The sequence below is a fragment of the Megalops cyprinoides genome, chromosome 13 (genome assembly GCF_013368585.1).
Source record: "Megalops cyprinoides isolate fMegCyp1 chromosome 13, fMegCyp1.pri, whole genome shotgun sequence".
In the NCBI taxonomy this organism is placed as follows: domain Eukaryota; kingdom Metazoa; phylum Chordata; class Actinopteri; order Elopiformes; family Megalopidae; genus Megalops; species Megalops cyprinoides.
In genome coordinates, this window is record NC_050595.1 from 32,247,835 (window position 1) to 32,259,694 (window position 11,860).

The 11,860-nt window shown below is 40.2% G+C and overlaps 1 protein-coding gene across 1 annotated transcript in view; it reads right to left on the minus strand.

Annotated features, from left to right (window-relative positions):
* Positions 1-11,230, minus strand: part of LOC118788575 (metallophosphoesterase MPPED2-like) — a 65,511-nt gene extending 54,281 nt beyond the window's left edge. Inside the window, exons 1-2 of the mRNA XM_036544615.1 lie at positions 11,009-11,230; positions 8,483-8,724 (exon numbers count right to left, since the gene is read on the minus strand). Coding sequence (XP_036400508.1) covers positions 8,483-8,610 — 128 coding nt within the window. The 5' untranslated portion in view covers positions 8,611-8,724; positions 11,009-11,230. The remainder of the gene's footprint in view (positions 1-8,482; positions 8,725-11,008) is intronic.
* Positions 11,231-11,860: the final 630 nt, after the last annotated feature.

Sequence of the window (11,860 nt, forward strand, 5' to 3'; positions counted from 1 at the left end):
TGTTTTAATTCCAGGCACAATCTCACATAAATAAACAAGCTATCCCTCCCTCTCCTCTGAGGTTTTATTTTTAGTGGGCTGCGTATCCCCCTCAAATCTCGCCCTCTTCAAACTCCTCCTGTCAATGTTGACACTGGCTTACAACATTAATAAGGGAAGGATCAGCCCTTCTGAATAAGGGCAGATTAGACACTTATCTAGCAGAAAACTATTTTTTCTCTCAGCTCTTTTGAAATTCACAGGGCAAAGATTTCTCTCTTTTCTCTTTTCATTTGCAATTGAAATGTACATGAGGCGTATTAAGTTGAGCTAGATAGCTATACTTTTTTGGGTGACGTTTCAGTGCAGAAGACTAAACTCTCCTCTAGATTTCACCCAAAGAAGAGAGTCCGCATTATGCACATTTATAAATTTTCTAGATGCCCTACTATATAACAGCTCTTTACTATAGTAGATTTACAAGAGTTAACCTGAATTATAAAGATTATGCTCAATTTTGTGGGGGGAAAAAAATCAAAACGAGACTTAATATCAAAAATATTCCTCCATGCAAGCTTGTGCAGCCCTCTGTAACCGGGAGCTACAAAAGACAAGGTTTTTCCCCTTGTCAATTTATGAGAAATGCTGGTGTCTTGTCAGGCCATCCTTTTATTTAGTTTTCCAAAACAGGTCTGAAAGATGAAAAAAGGCCCTTCCTTGCCTGAAAAGGAAAACATCTTGGCTATAATTGAAGCCAGCAATATGCAATTCACTGCACTTTCCCCTTTGCCCATTATTTCATTACTAAAGGGGATGTCAGTGCTGTATTGCTGCCGAAAGCATGCATTACCTCCCTAATTAAATGCTCACATCTAAAAACTGACAAAAACCATCAGATGAGGAGGGAAAAGGCCTAAACACAACATCACCAAGCAAAACAGAAAAGGCCGCTTGTTATTCTAGACATCCCTTACCTTGCAAATCCTGTATTACTTGGAATTCTGCTACTGGATCAGAAAAAAATGAACCCTCAAAGTAAAGAGCTCTGCTCAGCATTATAAAACTGAAGCCTTAGTCACATACAGAAACATGAGTCCGTTCTTTATTTTTACAGCACTAGCAGGACTTGAGAGCTGCAACCAGAACTGGGTCCCCATTCTGAAGGAATTTTACAAATTGCTTCTCAAATCAACAAGGACCAAGCGGGAGGTAGTGATTGCGTACCAGGAACTAACGACCTGCACTTTCAATTACGGCTCAGGAAACACTGAAAAAATATGCAAGGCGCAGAAAGCCATCTTTGCTGTTGATGTGGGACAGAAAAGAAAGTGCACGGAGGCACGCAGTCATGATGCCAGTGAGCTCCCTGTCCTCAGGCCTGTGACAGAGCAGAGCGTTATGGGACGCCACGGTTCTAGCTAAAAATCCACCCAACCTGCACACACACCAGATGTGCCGTGTATTAAACGTGAGGCAACCAGAGTGGACAGAGGTCTTGGCCGTGTCACGTAGAGCTGTCTTAAATTTCTTTCTCAGCTTGTGCTCTAGTCTTATAAACAGCTAAATTCAAACATCTGGCAGCAGACTAGCATTTATAAGTGTGGCACTATTTTTTTTTCTTAAGTTAATCATTCTATACAAAGAAACATGGTAACCACGATCAATTAAGACCTGCCGCCTGACTACTTTAACACTAAATTAGCCGTAGTCAGAAGAGAGGGTATGTAATTCACCCACTTCTACCCCGGCTTCAGAAGAGTGTTTCCGAAACATTTAGGAAATCATGCTCAGTATTCTGAAGTTTGTGTGCACCAATAACCTTCATGGGTAGCTTTCCAATCTGCTCAAAAGTTTGTTGTGAGTACTGCTTTACAGAGCCAGTTGAAGTGGGACAAACATGTGCTTGGTCGTTCTCAACCATCTGAGGCATTTTCCTTTTTTTACCTCAAAGTTTAATGAGTTTTCTTCCACTGAGAAGAGAAATGACTGCAATTTAGTTGAGGATCATTCAGACTTGGGCTTCTTTTTGGCAAAATTCAAATAAAAATAAATTGGGACTCCAGAAACAACAATCTTAGTGTTTCAAAACAAGTGCCTACTCTCACAATGGCAAACCAGACCGCTTCCCCGCTTATTGATTACATATGGCTATGCTACACACACACACACACACACACACACACACACACACACACACACACACATATATAGTGTGTGTAGGTGTAATCACACGGGATTTAAATTTTGAGAGCATTCCCTTTGCACTCTAGCTCTTTAAATGCACTCTAGTAACATTTGCTCTTCATGATAAAGTGACTTTGTAGAAATCTATTTCAGCAGCTTATGTGCACATATAAACCAAAGGCATACACAATTATAATGTTAACATGGGAGTACAGACCAAAGAATAATCCACGTAGAATGGCAAACATTTCTGGCACACTGAGTGACAACTGGCTAGGAACAATGCACAAAAGAAGGGTTTAAATTCATCATTCATGAAGCTCTTCATTTATCTCACTTTGAGGGAATTCTTGGTCCCAGACATGAAGTTAACCTGCACAAAGGCACTGCAGGACATGGAAGCCTCTTCTGTATTCAAGAAAGTTAAAAGGATTACAAAGAAAGCACTTTAATCACACAGATTGGGGTGGACAGGGTCTTGGTCTTCTGCAATCATCTTAAGGACCACTGCAGCATCAGCCTGTGGTTCCTGCAATAGCATCTCAGCTAGTTTAAACTTGAGTGACAGATCAGTCTTGCACCATGACGTTCTGAGCTGAGATTCTCAAATACTTGCTGTGTGGAGGTCCACACTTTTGGAAGGTGGCCCCAACTAGCCCCTCCGCCTTCCCCTGAGCAGGTCACGTCCCTGCTCCCCGTCTAATCCCAGCTGCGAGTAAGTGACAATTTGGATAAAAGCGTCTGCTAAATAAATAAATGTAAAATGTAAAACAATGAAGGAACGTCAACCAGGGCCAAGAGGGACTGCTCTACTACAAAGGCCTGCCGGCCGACCAGAAGCACAAGCAATCAGGCCAGGCCTCCCTCCCAATCCACCCCCAGCAGTTCTCACATCCAAATGACTTTTAGTCGACAGCCACCTAATCTAGAACTGAACCAGTGACCTTGGGTTAAAGTGGTGATTGTCAGGTAGCTAATCTTCTGAGGTTAACCCCCGATGTCTAAAAGTTAATAAATATGTGATTGCTTGTCTCAATTTTACCTGAACGGTTAGCTTTCGTGTGTGTGTGTGTGTGTGTGTGTGTGTGGTATGATGAGTACAGCTAAAGCATTTCTGTGTAGCAAGGTCCAAAAGATTTGAATCAAGTCTTGTTTTTCCATTTGTGGATATTTATTTGTGGATAACCATTAGCCATTTAGAAAAAAAAACTGCACAATCACAATTTAATTGGAAGAACAAGCTGCACCTAATATATAACACTGCCCCCTCATGCTCTGAAATGATAGCGAAATTGGCAGATGTTCACTGTTCAGTGGTCTTATTTTCTAAAAACTGAGAAGCAGAGGTTCAATTTGAAAGACAAGTCTAAAAATCTAGACGCATCCAATCATTAATCTTTTAGAGAAGCAAGTTTGGGAAATGAGGGAGAAAGAAACAAACAATAAAAAAATAGAAGTATGTCCTACAGCAAAGAAAAATTTAAATGATACACATCACATTCAACACACAGGTACTAGTACTGTTCTCCTCTTATTTACTGCCTGGAGGTAAAATCCTTTGTATGGGGAGTCCTGCAATTTCTACAGGAAAACAAGAATCTCTTATCTGCCTTATTGTCTGTCCCTACCAATTTAATAAACATGAGGGCAGCAACCCGTGAACTGAAACGTTTTTAATCTTTGCAGATACAGGCTATAATAAAGACAAAGAGGTGAGGTATGAGGAGAGAAACAGAAAATGAAGACCAAGATGGTGCTCCCTTTTCTTTCCTCTATTCGCTATAGGGCTATAAAGTGCAATATTGTGGTGAGGACCTGATTGTTATAGGTCTACTGGGTCTTATAACGATTTTTCTGGGACCAAGCCAGTCAACCGATAACTGATGAACTAGCCCATGGTTGTAGTGACAGGCATGTTTTGTGTGTGCGTGCGTGCGTGCGTGGTTGTGGGGGGCATAAAAAAAAAGAAAACGCCTCAAAAAGACACGCTACAGAATTAAACAAAATCCTACTCAGGGCTTTAAACATTGAGCCATGTCAAGAAAGACATCTGAAGTATTTAATATAGAGAATAATAAATACTACTACAAAGAAAATGATACCAAAACAATGGTAAATTGCTCACCTGAATTTTACAGCACTCACACTTATAAAACACAATCAAGCAGATCAAACTGAAAAAAAAGAAATGATTACACATCATCTACTCCATGAGAACCTCTTCAAAAATATCTTAAAAGCTGCATAGGCAATTTTATCAGTGAAACAGTGTATCATTCAAGGACTAATTGTAACCCTCCCTTGTGCCACATAATGAGAAATTTGTGGCACACTGTGTCGAGTTTCACTCGAACCCTGCAGCACTTTATTAAGAATTAAACTGCCTTACCTCATCCTTTTTCATGAACTCACAGTGCTCAATTAAAGGACAAGCAACTACTAGCTATAGGTGGTTCTAACCTCCCTAACATGCCTTCCTGCCTTTTGTGATTGCAAACCTGCCGACCCAGGGCACACAAAGACAAGGACTTCCTGTGCTCAAATTGACACCGTTAGTGTCATACAAAAAATGAGGAACTATGACACATACACCTGATAACTGACCCCAATGCACCAAAAGAATTCTTGCTTCCACCAGTTACAATGAGAACATAAACTATTAATAAACCTGCTTTGATGAGCCCATGTCCCCCAATCAAACAAACAAGGGAGTCTATTACTGGTTCAGAAGGAAATACATCATACTCAGACACTCTTGTGGACCGGCAAAGGGTATGTGCCGAAGAACAGGCTGTTTAGACAGAGACGAACCTCTTACCCCACTTCCACTGCAGTCGGAAAAGTAATTGTACTGCACTTGGTCTACCACAATTGGATGAAGCTTGTGGTGGTCTGGTTCCAGTTCCATTGTTCAATGAAGACCTGCTCTATGTCAACTGTCCCTGCTAACGCAGTGGCTTAGGAACTTAATCAAATGGTCTCCTATTTCATGAGCGCAATTCATATTCAGGAGCGGCTATCCAGCAAAACAAAGGCCTAAACAGGAACACTAATTCACATGGTGCTGGGACACTGGCTTAAGGCCTCTCCGCCCTGTTTGGAGGGGAGAACAGTGGCTTTGCCTTCGATTATCTTAGACGTTTACACTGCAGGGCCCAAACAAGCTAATGGTTGAAACAATTCAGAAAATTAACATTGTAGAAAGACTTTTTTTGTTCTAATTTGACATCATTTTTATGACAAAACAGGAATGTTTATTCTTTCCTTTCATTCGTAACAAGCAGACATCTATGTCTGCACAAACAAATATGAAGGCATACGGCAGGCAAAATTTAAGAAAATATGTTCCATCCAATAAAATCTATATTGCTTTATGAACAACCACATTAATCAGAATGGTCTAAATGCTAGATTTTAATGAGCTTCTTGTCACAGAAAACTATTACTGAAAAAACTAAAGACTATACTATTCAGACTATACTATACTATTCAATGACATTTTTAAAATGAGTTTGTAAACTCACAAGGACAGGATAAAAATTAATGTCACAACTGAGGGAAGTCTAAATCATAAAGAATTCTTGGAAAGACTTTTCATTTCACGGATATTGCAGTACAGCCTTGTACGAGCGGTTTATTACTGTGAACAGTTGTGTGGACCAACAACAACAGAACTTTGTCATGCAATTTACTATTTCATCAAAAGCCAGTAAATTCATTCCCACAAAAACACTGTCCTATCTGAAAGGCTACATTCCTGTGAAGTATTCAGGAGAAGCAGCTTTAATTACAAACTCCAGGTAACAATAAATCCTCATTTTGGTGAATTAATATTTTGATCAAAAAAAGGGAGTTCCTTCCGTCCTCAATGTCCACAGTGCCAGCCAAAGTGGATAGCAATTATATACATATTAGGAGGTTAAAATCAGAGAGCCCTTTGGTTGTTTATTATGAGCCTCGTTAAATGTGCAACCAATGCTAGGCATGGAGGGGGTGTCGTCTGGAAGAATGCAGGCCCTGAGCTGCACGCTAACTAAAAGCACTGCACTACAGCCCTTGAAGAACTATAACCTGGCTGGCTTTTTACATATTCATGTGCATTACATTGAAATTGAACACACTGTGATTCCGGTCTGCTCCTTCCTTTTCTACACAATCACTAGGTGAAAGCAGGGAAAAAAATAATGAAAACAAGGCTCAGCTACGTTAGTGAAAAACAGACTGGTTGCCAGGCTACCTTTGATTTCAGGGTGATGTTCCAATGCATTTTCTGTGGTAATTACTATCAATGCTGGGGATGACTTTGGTCATTCACCAGCTTAAAAGGGGGAGTCAAAGAGCTGAACGTTTGGGGTTGAAAGTCACCACAAAAGATGTGTTAGACTGCCACAGAAATCATATCACTCCCTCTTAAAGCTGTCGGCATGGAGAAACACCGGGGGGGGGGGGGGGGTGTTGTAGAGACATTAAGCCCTATAAAGTTTCAAAGGCCATTTTTCTGGTTTGTGGAACACCAACTTTATTTATACTTAAAGACTCCCAATATAGACAGAACGCTAACCCCAGGCAACTCCGATCGTTATCTCCCAAATCTAAACAGCATTTGCTTTCCCAGAACAGAGAAAGTGTTTTATAAGAAAGACTTCTCTGTGTGTACTGTGGGGTCTACAGGAGGGCAGTTGGGCAAATGGTCTTGGAAGGAGATGCAAAGGAGTTGGTAAAAAAAAAAAAAAAAAAAAATCACTGGTGATGAGGAACAGTTATGATGTTATGATGTAAATGCCTCACTGACACTTTGCTGCACACAATGAAATTAATTCATTTTATTCTGAGGCCATACCAAAAAAAATCCATTGGTGTAGTGTAATTTACAACATTTAGCCTCCTAAAAAGACACTTTTATCCAGGGTGACTACAGATGTAGCTTTACCCTTTTACCAGTTAATACTCACTTTGACAAAGGTCACGCCATAGCTAAAGTTCAAATAAATACGAATAAAAATATTGACTGGTTTATGAGTCTTGGTGTGAGAAAATATTCTTTTCAATTTCCCAGTTAATAGTTCAAAAATATAGTGGCCTGCCCATACCAATAAAACACACCTGCAATTAAATACAAATTCAGCACAGGTAGGACGTCTGTAATGACACAAAAATATATCAATTTGACTGCTACTTTGACTCAGAGATTGTGTGTTTTGTTTAATGTCACAGGAGTGACATTTACTGCGGAATACAGCTAGATTTATATCGGAGCAGCTGAGCTGAGGTGCATTGCTCCAGGCTAAAAGAAGTGTCCTGCGCAGCATTAAAACTCCCACCCTTCACCTGACACGCAAAGGTTAGATGCTGGCCAGTCGCCGAAAAAATTCTGACATAAAACCGTGTGTGAAAAAACATTGCGTTCAAACTCATTACATCCTCTTAAACAATTAACACCTTCAGTTCACTTCCCTTTTTTGTTTTTATCTTGGCTTTTATTTTTCTGGCTTGTTATTACGACAGCAACAGTAGTTGCTAATACAACAAGCTGATCCCTTCAGTTGTTAAATAAATACACCTAGAACTTATAAACCCTTTTACCTAAGAAATTTAACATGTGTTTCAGTTATCTATAAACTGAAAACTGTACAGGAAGCCTCCAAAAATAATCTTTAAACTAATACACCAATGAAGCTGCAGGTTGTCATTACGTTTGTTACAGTCAGGCGTGTCGTAATTGATATGTTTTTAGAAAATGACTAGAAAATTGAAACAGTCAATTACACTCAACCGATAGTTCTAAAAGACTCTCCTACTCGCTGTGGAAACCCTGTTGATGTTCAGTGAACTGGAGAATATCTGGAAAAGCATCAAGAATTTGCTTCTAGGAAATTCTCCACACAATACTGGTTTCAAGTATTAAATGTAATGTTATGAGCCAAGTTCTGTTTGATTTGTTTAACACTATTCAAGAGAACAGAGCATCCCAACAGAATGTACACAAACATTGTAGCTAACTGACCAACAACTGTGTGTCCTGGTTGAAGGAAGGTTTCAAATAGACTCAAACACCACAAGTACCTGGGATTCTAAGTATACTGACTTTGCACAGTAACATCAGTAAATTCAATACATGCTATATGTTAAATGCTTACTGATAAATCGCTTTATACAGTTTAAAGGTGTGAATAATTATTGATATTATTTATTACAACTATGGTATGTGCCAGTTTGAGAATTTGTAAAGCTGTCCCCTGTCACTGCAAATAAAACTGCATGGTTGAAATTTCTGAAGAAGCTGAAGACTACAATTTTCTCCCATTCCAGCTGTACTTACATGTGGACGTGGGGTGGCTGGAAGCGGCTCTGGTTGATGTTGTAGTGAGTGAAGGCCTGGGTAGGGTTGGAGCTGTACTCATCGACAGTGATGGTCACCTTGCCCTGGGATGGAATTCCATGAGCCATCCTCCTGCCTTTTGGACATGAGCAGTTCACCAGGATCCAGGGCTGGGCTGTACAGCAGGCATCCTTCAGAACCTCCCTTTGGGAACTGGTGTAGACCCCTCAGCAGGCCTCGATCTGCACCAGCACCAACACAGAGGAACAGCCGATTAGCTTTGACAAGGCACATACACATACCTTTCCTATGAGCAACCGTATGGGCATTGTTTTGGGAATCATTCTAAAAGACCATATGCTTACCCTTACAATGTAGATAATGTGTTTCTTTATAAATAGATGCACTCACTTAGGAAGACCTGAGAAACCCAAGAACCCCAAAATAGACAGGAATAAGCTAAACATGTTCCATAAACAGAGTTATAGATAACAATCTATGACAGCAATAGGAGCACCTAGAACTGTATCCCTAAACAACATTTGTAAATGGTGTGCAAAAATGTAATGATTCTAAACGTTTATGTAGATTAAACACACAGACGACCATGTTCAGGTTTAAAATAATATTTCAAATGAGCAAAAACTGAATTATCACAATGGACAAATATGATATGTTCAAATAAAAAGTACCTTTTTAAGGGATACAATACAAGATCCTATTTCAGGCCTGACATTAAATGATGATAATTACTGCACTTTAGAAGTATACTTGAGCGGATCCATACTCATTATAAAATGCGTGTATTTACTTGAGCAGGCAGCTGCAATGAAACCGTTGTTTCAGTTACTTAAAATATATTTATTCATAACATAATACTTTCTGATAATTACTGATAAACACTGCTTTGACTTCCATTCTATAAGATTTTCGCATAAAAATTACAGTAACACAAACTGCAGTATACTTAACTGTATATGTTGAACTGTATATAAAAGAAAAGGCAAAACTATGTAATTCCACTTCATTTATTAATTAATATTTTACTGCTTGTTCCCCGAGAAAATTTAAACAATCACAAAAGCCGAGTTGAATCATACAAGAGATTTAGCCATGTGTCTTTCTGATCATTGAATGTTAATCTGTCAAAATCGTTGAGGTAAAGAAAATCAAAGGCTACCAGGCAAAGCAAAAAAACAAAACAAAACAAAACAAAACAAACAAACAAAAAAAAAACATATAACGAGCGGCAGAAAAAAAGCGAAACCTCTTTCACTTCACGGATTGACCCTTTTCCACATGCAAGTTACCGGCGACGCTTGCATTCTCATGCCGTGCGGGAAGCTCTCTCTCCTGGGCTTGTGCTGTGTTCTGCTCGCCTCTGGCGCTCACTCCCCCCGTGCGATTCCCTGATTGATTACAGTCAGTAGCCAATGGCTTTGACATCGCACCCTACCCGCTTTTATACATCTCCTGCCCACCGTCAGTCATGTTAAACCTTTCCATGACCACCACTACAACGCCACCGTTAATGTAAAATCAAAACAATGGTCCGGCCGTCCACCGAGTTCAACTGAGGATATATTTCAGTGGTTAAAGCATCTCGCTAGCGAGCTACAATTTCCAGAAATGCTGCAACACGGACGTTACACGGTGTTCTACATCAGGTAGCTCTTGTCTAGTTGACTAAAATTGTGCTCCAACACGGCGGAGACCAACCTAGCTAGCAAGCTTCCAATTATGTTTTCCTCAGGCATGGTGTGTTTCATTCAAATCCCTCTCGTTGCATTTAAAGCATTGACGTTAGGCCTCGACGATAACATTTTCACACGATTTTAAATGCGGCGGAAAACAAATGCACTTTAACTGTAATTTGGCCGTGTTTCATTTCAAACTATCGGTGCTTAACTTTGACCAGTTCACTTGTGCAGTACTCAATTTAGCCTGCTAAGAAAATAAAAGAGTGTAGAGCCAGTGCGGAGTCCATAGCAAAGGCAATGACAGTTCGCTAGCAGGCTAGCTACTGACTGGAGCAAGCTTGCTTTAAAACATTCCCGTTGCATTTATGAGCACGTTTAGCTTCAGACCTTACGTTTCCCAGTTACATAATGAACTCTGGCCTGACTGGTACTTTATTTAGCATTGTGAAACAGACAGCAACTCATTTAAAAATATATTTTACAGTAAAAGCACCCTTCGAGCCAAATCACTTATCTAGAGAAATGGAAAAAGGGACACCAAATTGAACCTCTAACAGCACAGGATCCCCGCGCCGCTTCCACAACATTCTTGTAATGAAGCTCCATAACATTATAAAGCCCGAAACTATCGCTACATTTTCCCCGATTCTTTAGAAAATATATTCTTCCTAAAATTGATTGTCAGTTAGCTAGCTATATGCATTTCGCTACAGCACTAACCGCCTGATCTTTTTTTTCTCGTAAATGACACGGCACCTCTAACCCACGGCTTTGTGTCGTGTTATATTTCTCCCTGCGCTTTTCTCACTAATCGGGAGGTGAGTACCTTTCCGCCGACCGAGGTGTCCTGGGCTTGCCCTCTGCGCTGTTAGAGACGCCGATCCATAGAGAGTGAACGCAGATCGAGCGGCTGTAAAGGTTGAGGCTGGAGCAGGCAGGGCAGAACCTTCGACCCCGAGAGACCCCCGGCTGTCTCTTGTGGAAGTGAGACGGACAGAAACGGAGAGAGGAGTGCAGCCTCGATCTGGGAGAAAGGGAGCCTGGAGGAGTGCAGTGAGAGGGGACTGCCACTGGGGTCAGAGAGCACAGCACTAGCGCACACACGCTAGCGCTCCATTTACTGTACAGGGGGACAGCCATGATAGGGCGATTCCACGTGGAGCTTTTTGGGTGTAATTCTTAGCGCAAATGTCTGGGACGCTAATAAGTCATTATTACAAGTTTTGATTCTGGGAACAGTCTGAAAAATAATATTGCAGTGAAATATTTTTGAAGTTGTCGAGCTCTTACCCTCCTGAAAAGTAGTTGATATGTATTTTGTCGTAAGATGTTACTGTCCGCGTTGTACATGTAATTGTATTTAAAGTATATTTAATATATTTTAAATATCGCCAAATCGCCATCAGTTATCAATTGTTAATAACAGAGTATTAACATGAAAGTATTCGCCACAACGAAATTTAGCCTACACAGATAATTCTACTTTTAATTTTACACAAATTCACAGGTTGAACAAACATATCTTAGTTGCATTGAATGCATTGTTAAATGTCCTGTTTCTTTCTGATATTTAATTGCAGTCTCAGGTCAGTCAAAAAGCACAGGAAGAGAAATTAGTGTACTCAATCAGATAAAGGAAACTCAAAAGATCAATGATTTTTTTTACCAGGTCGCTCTC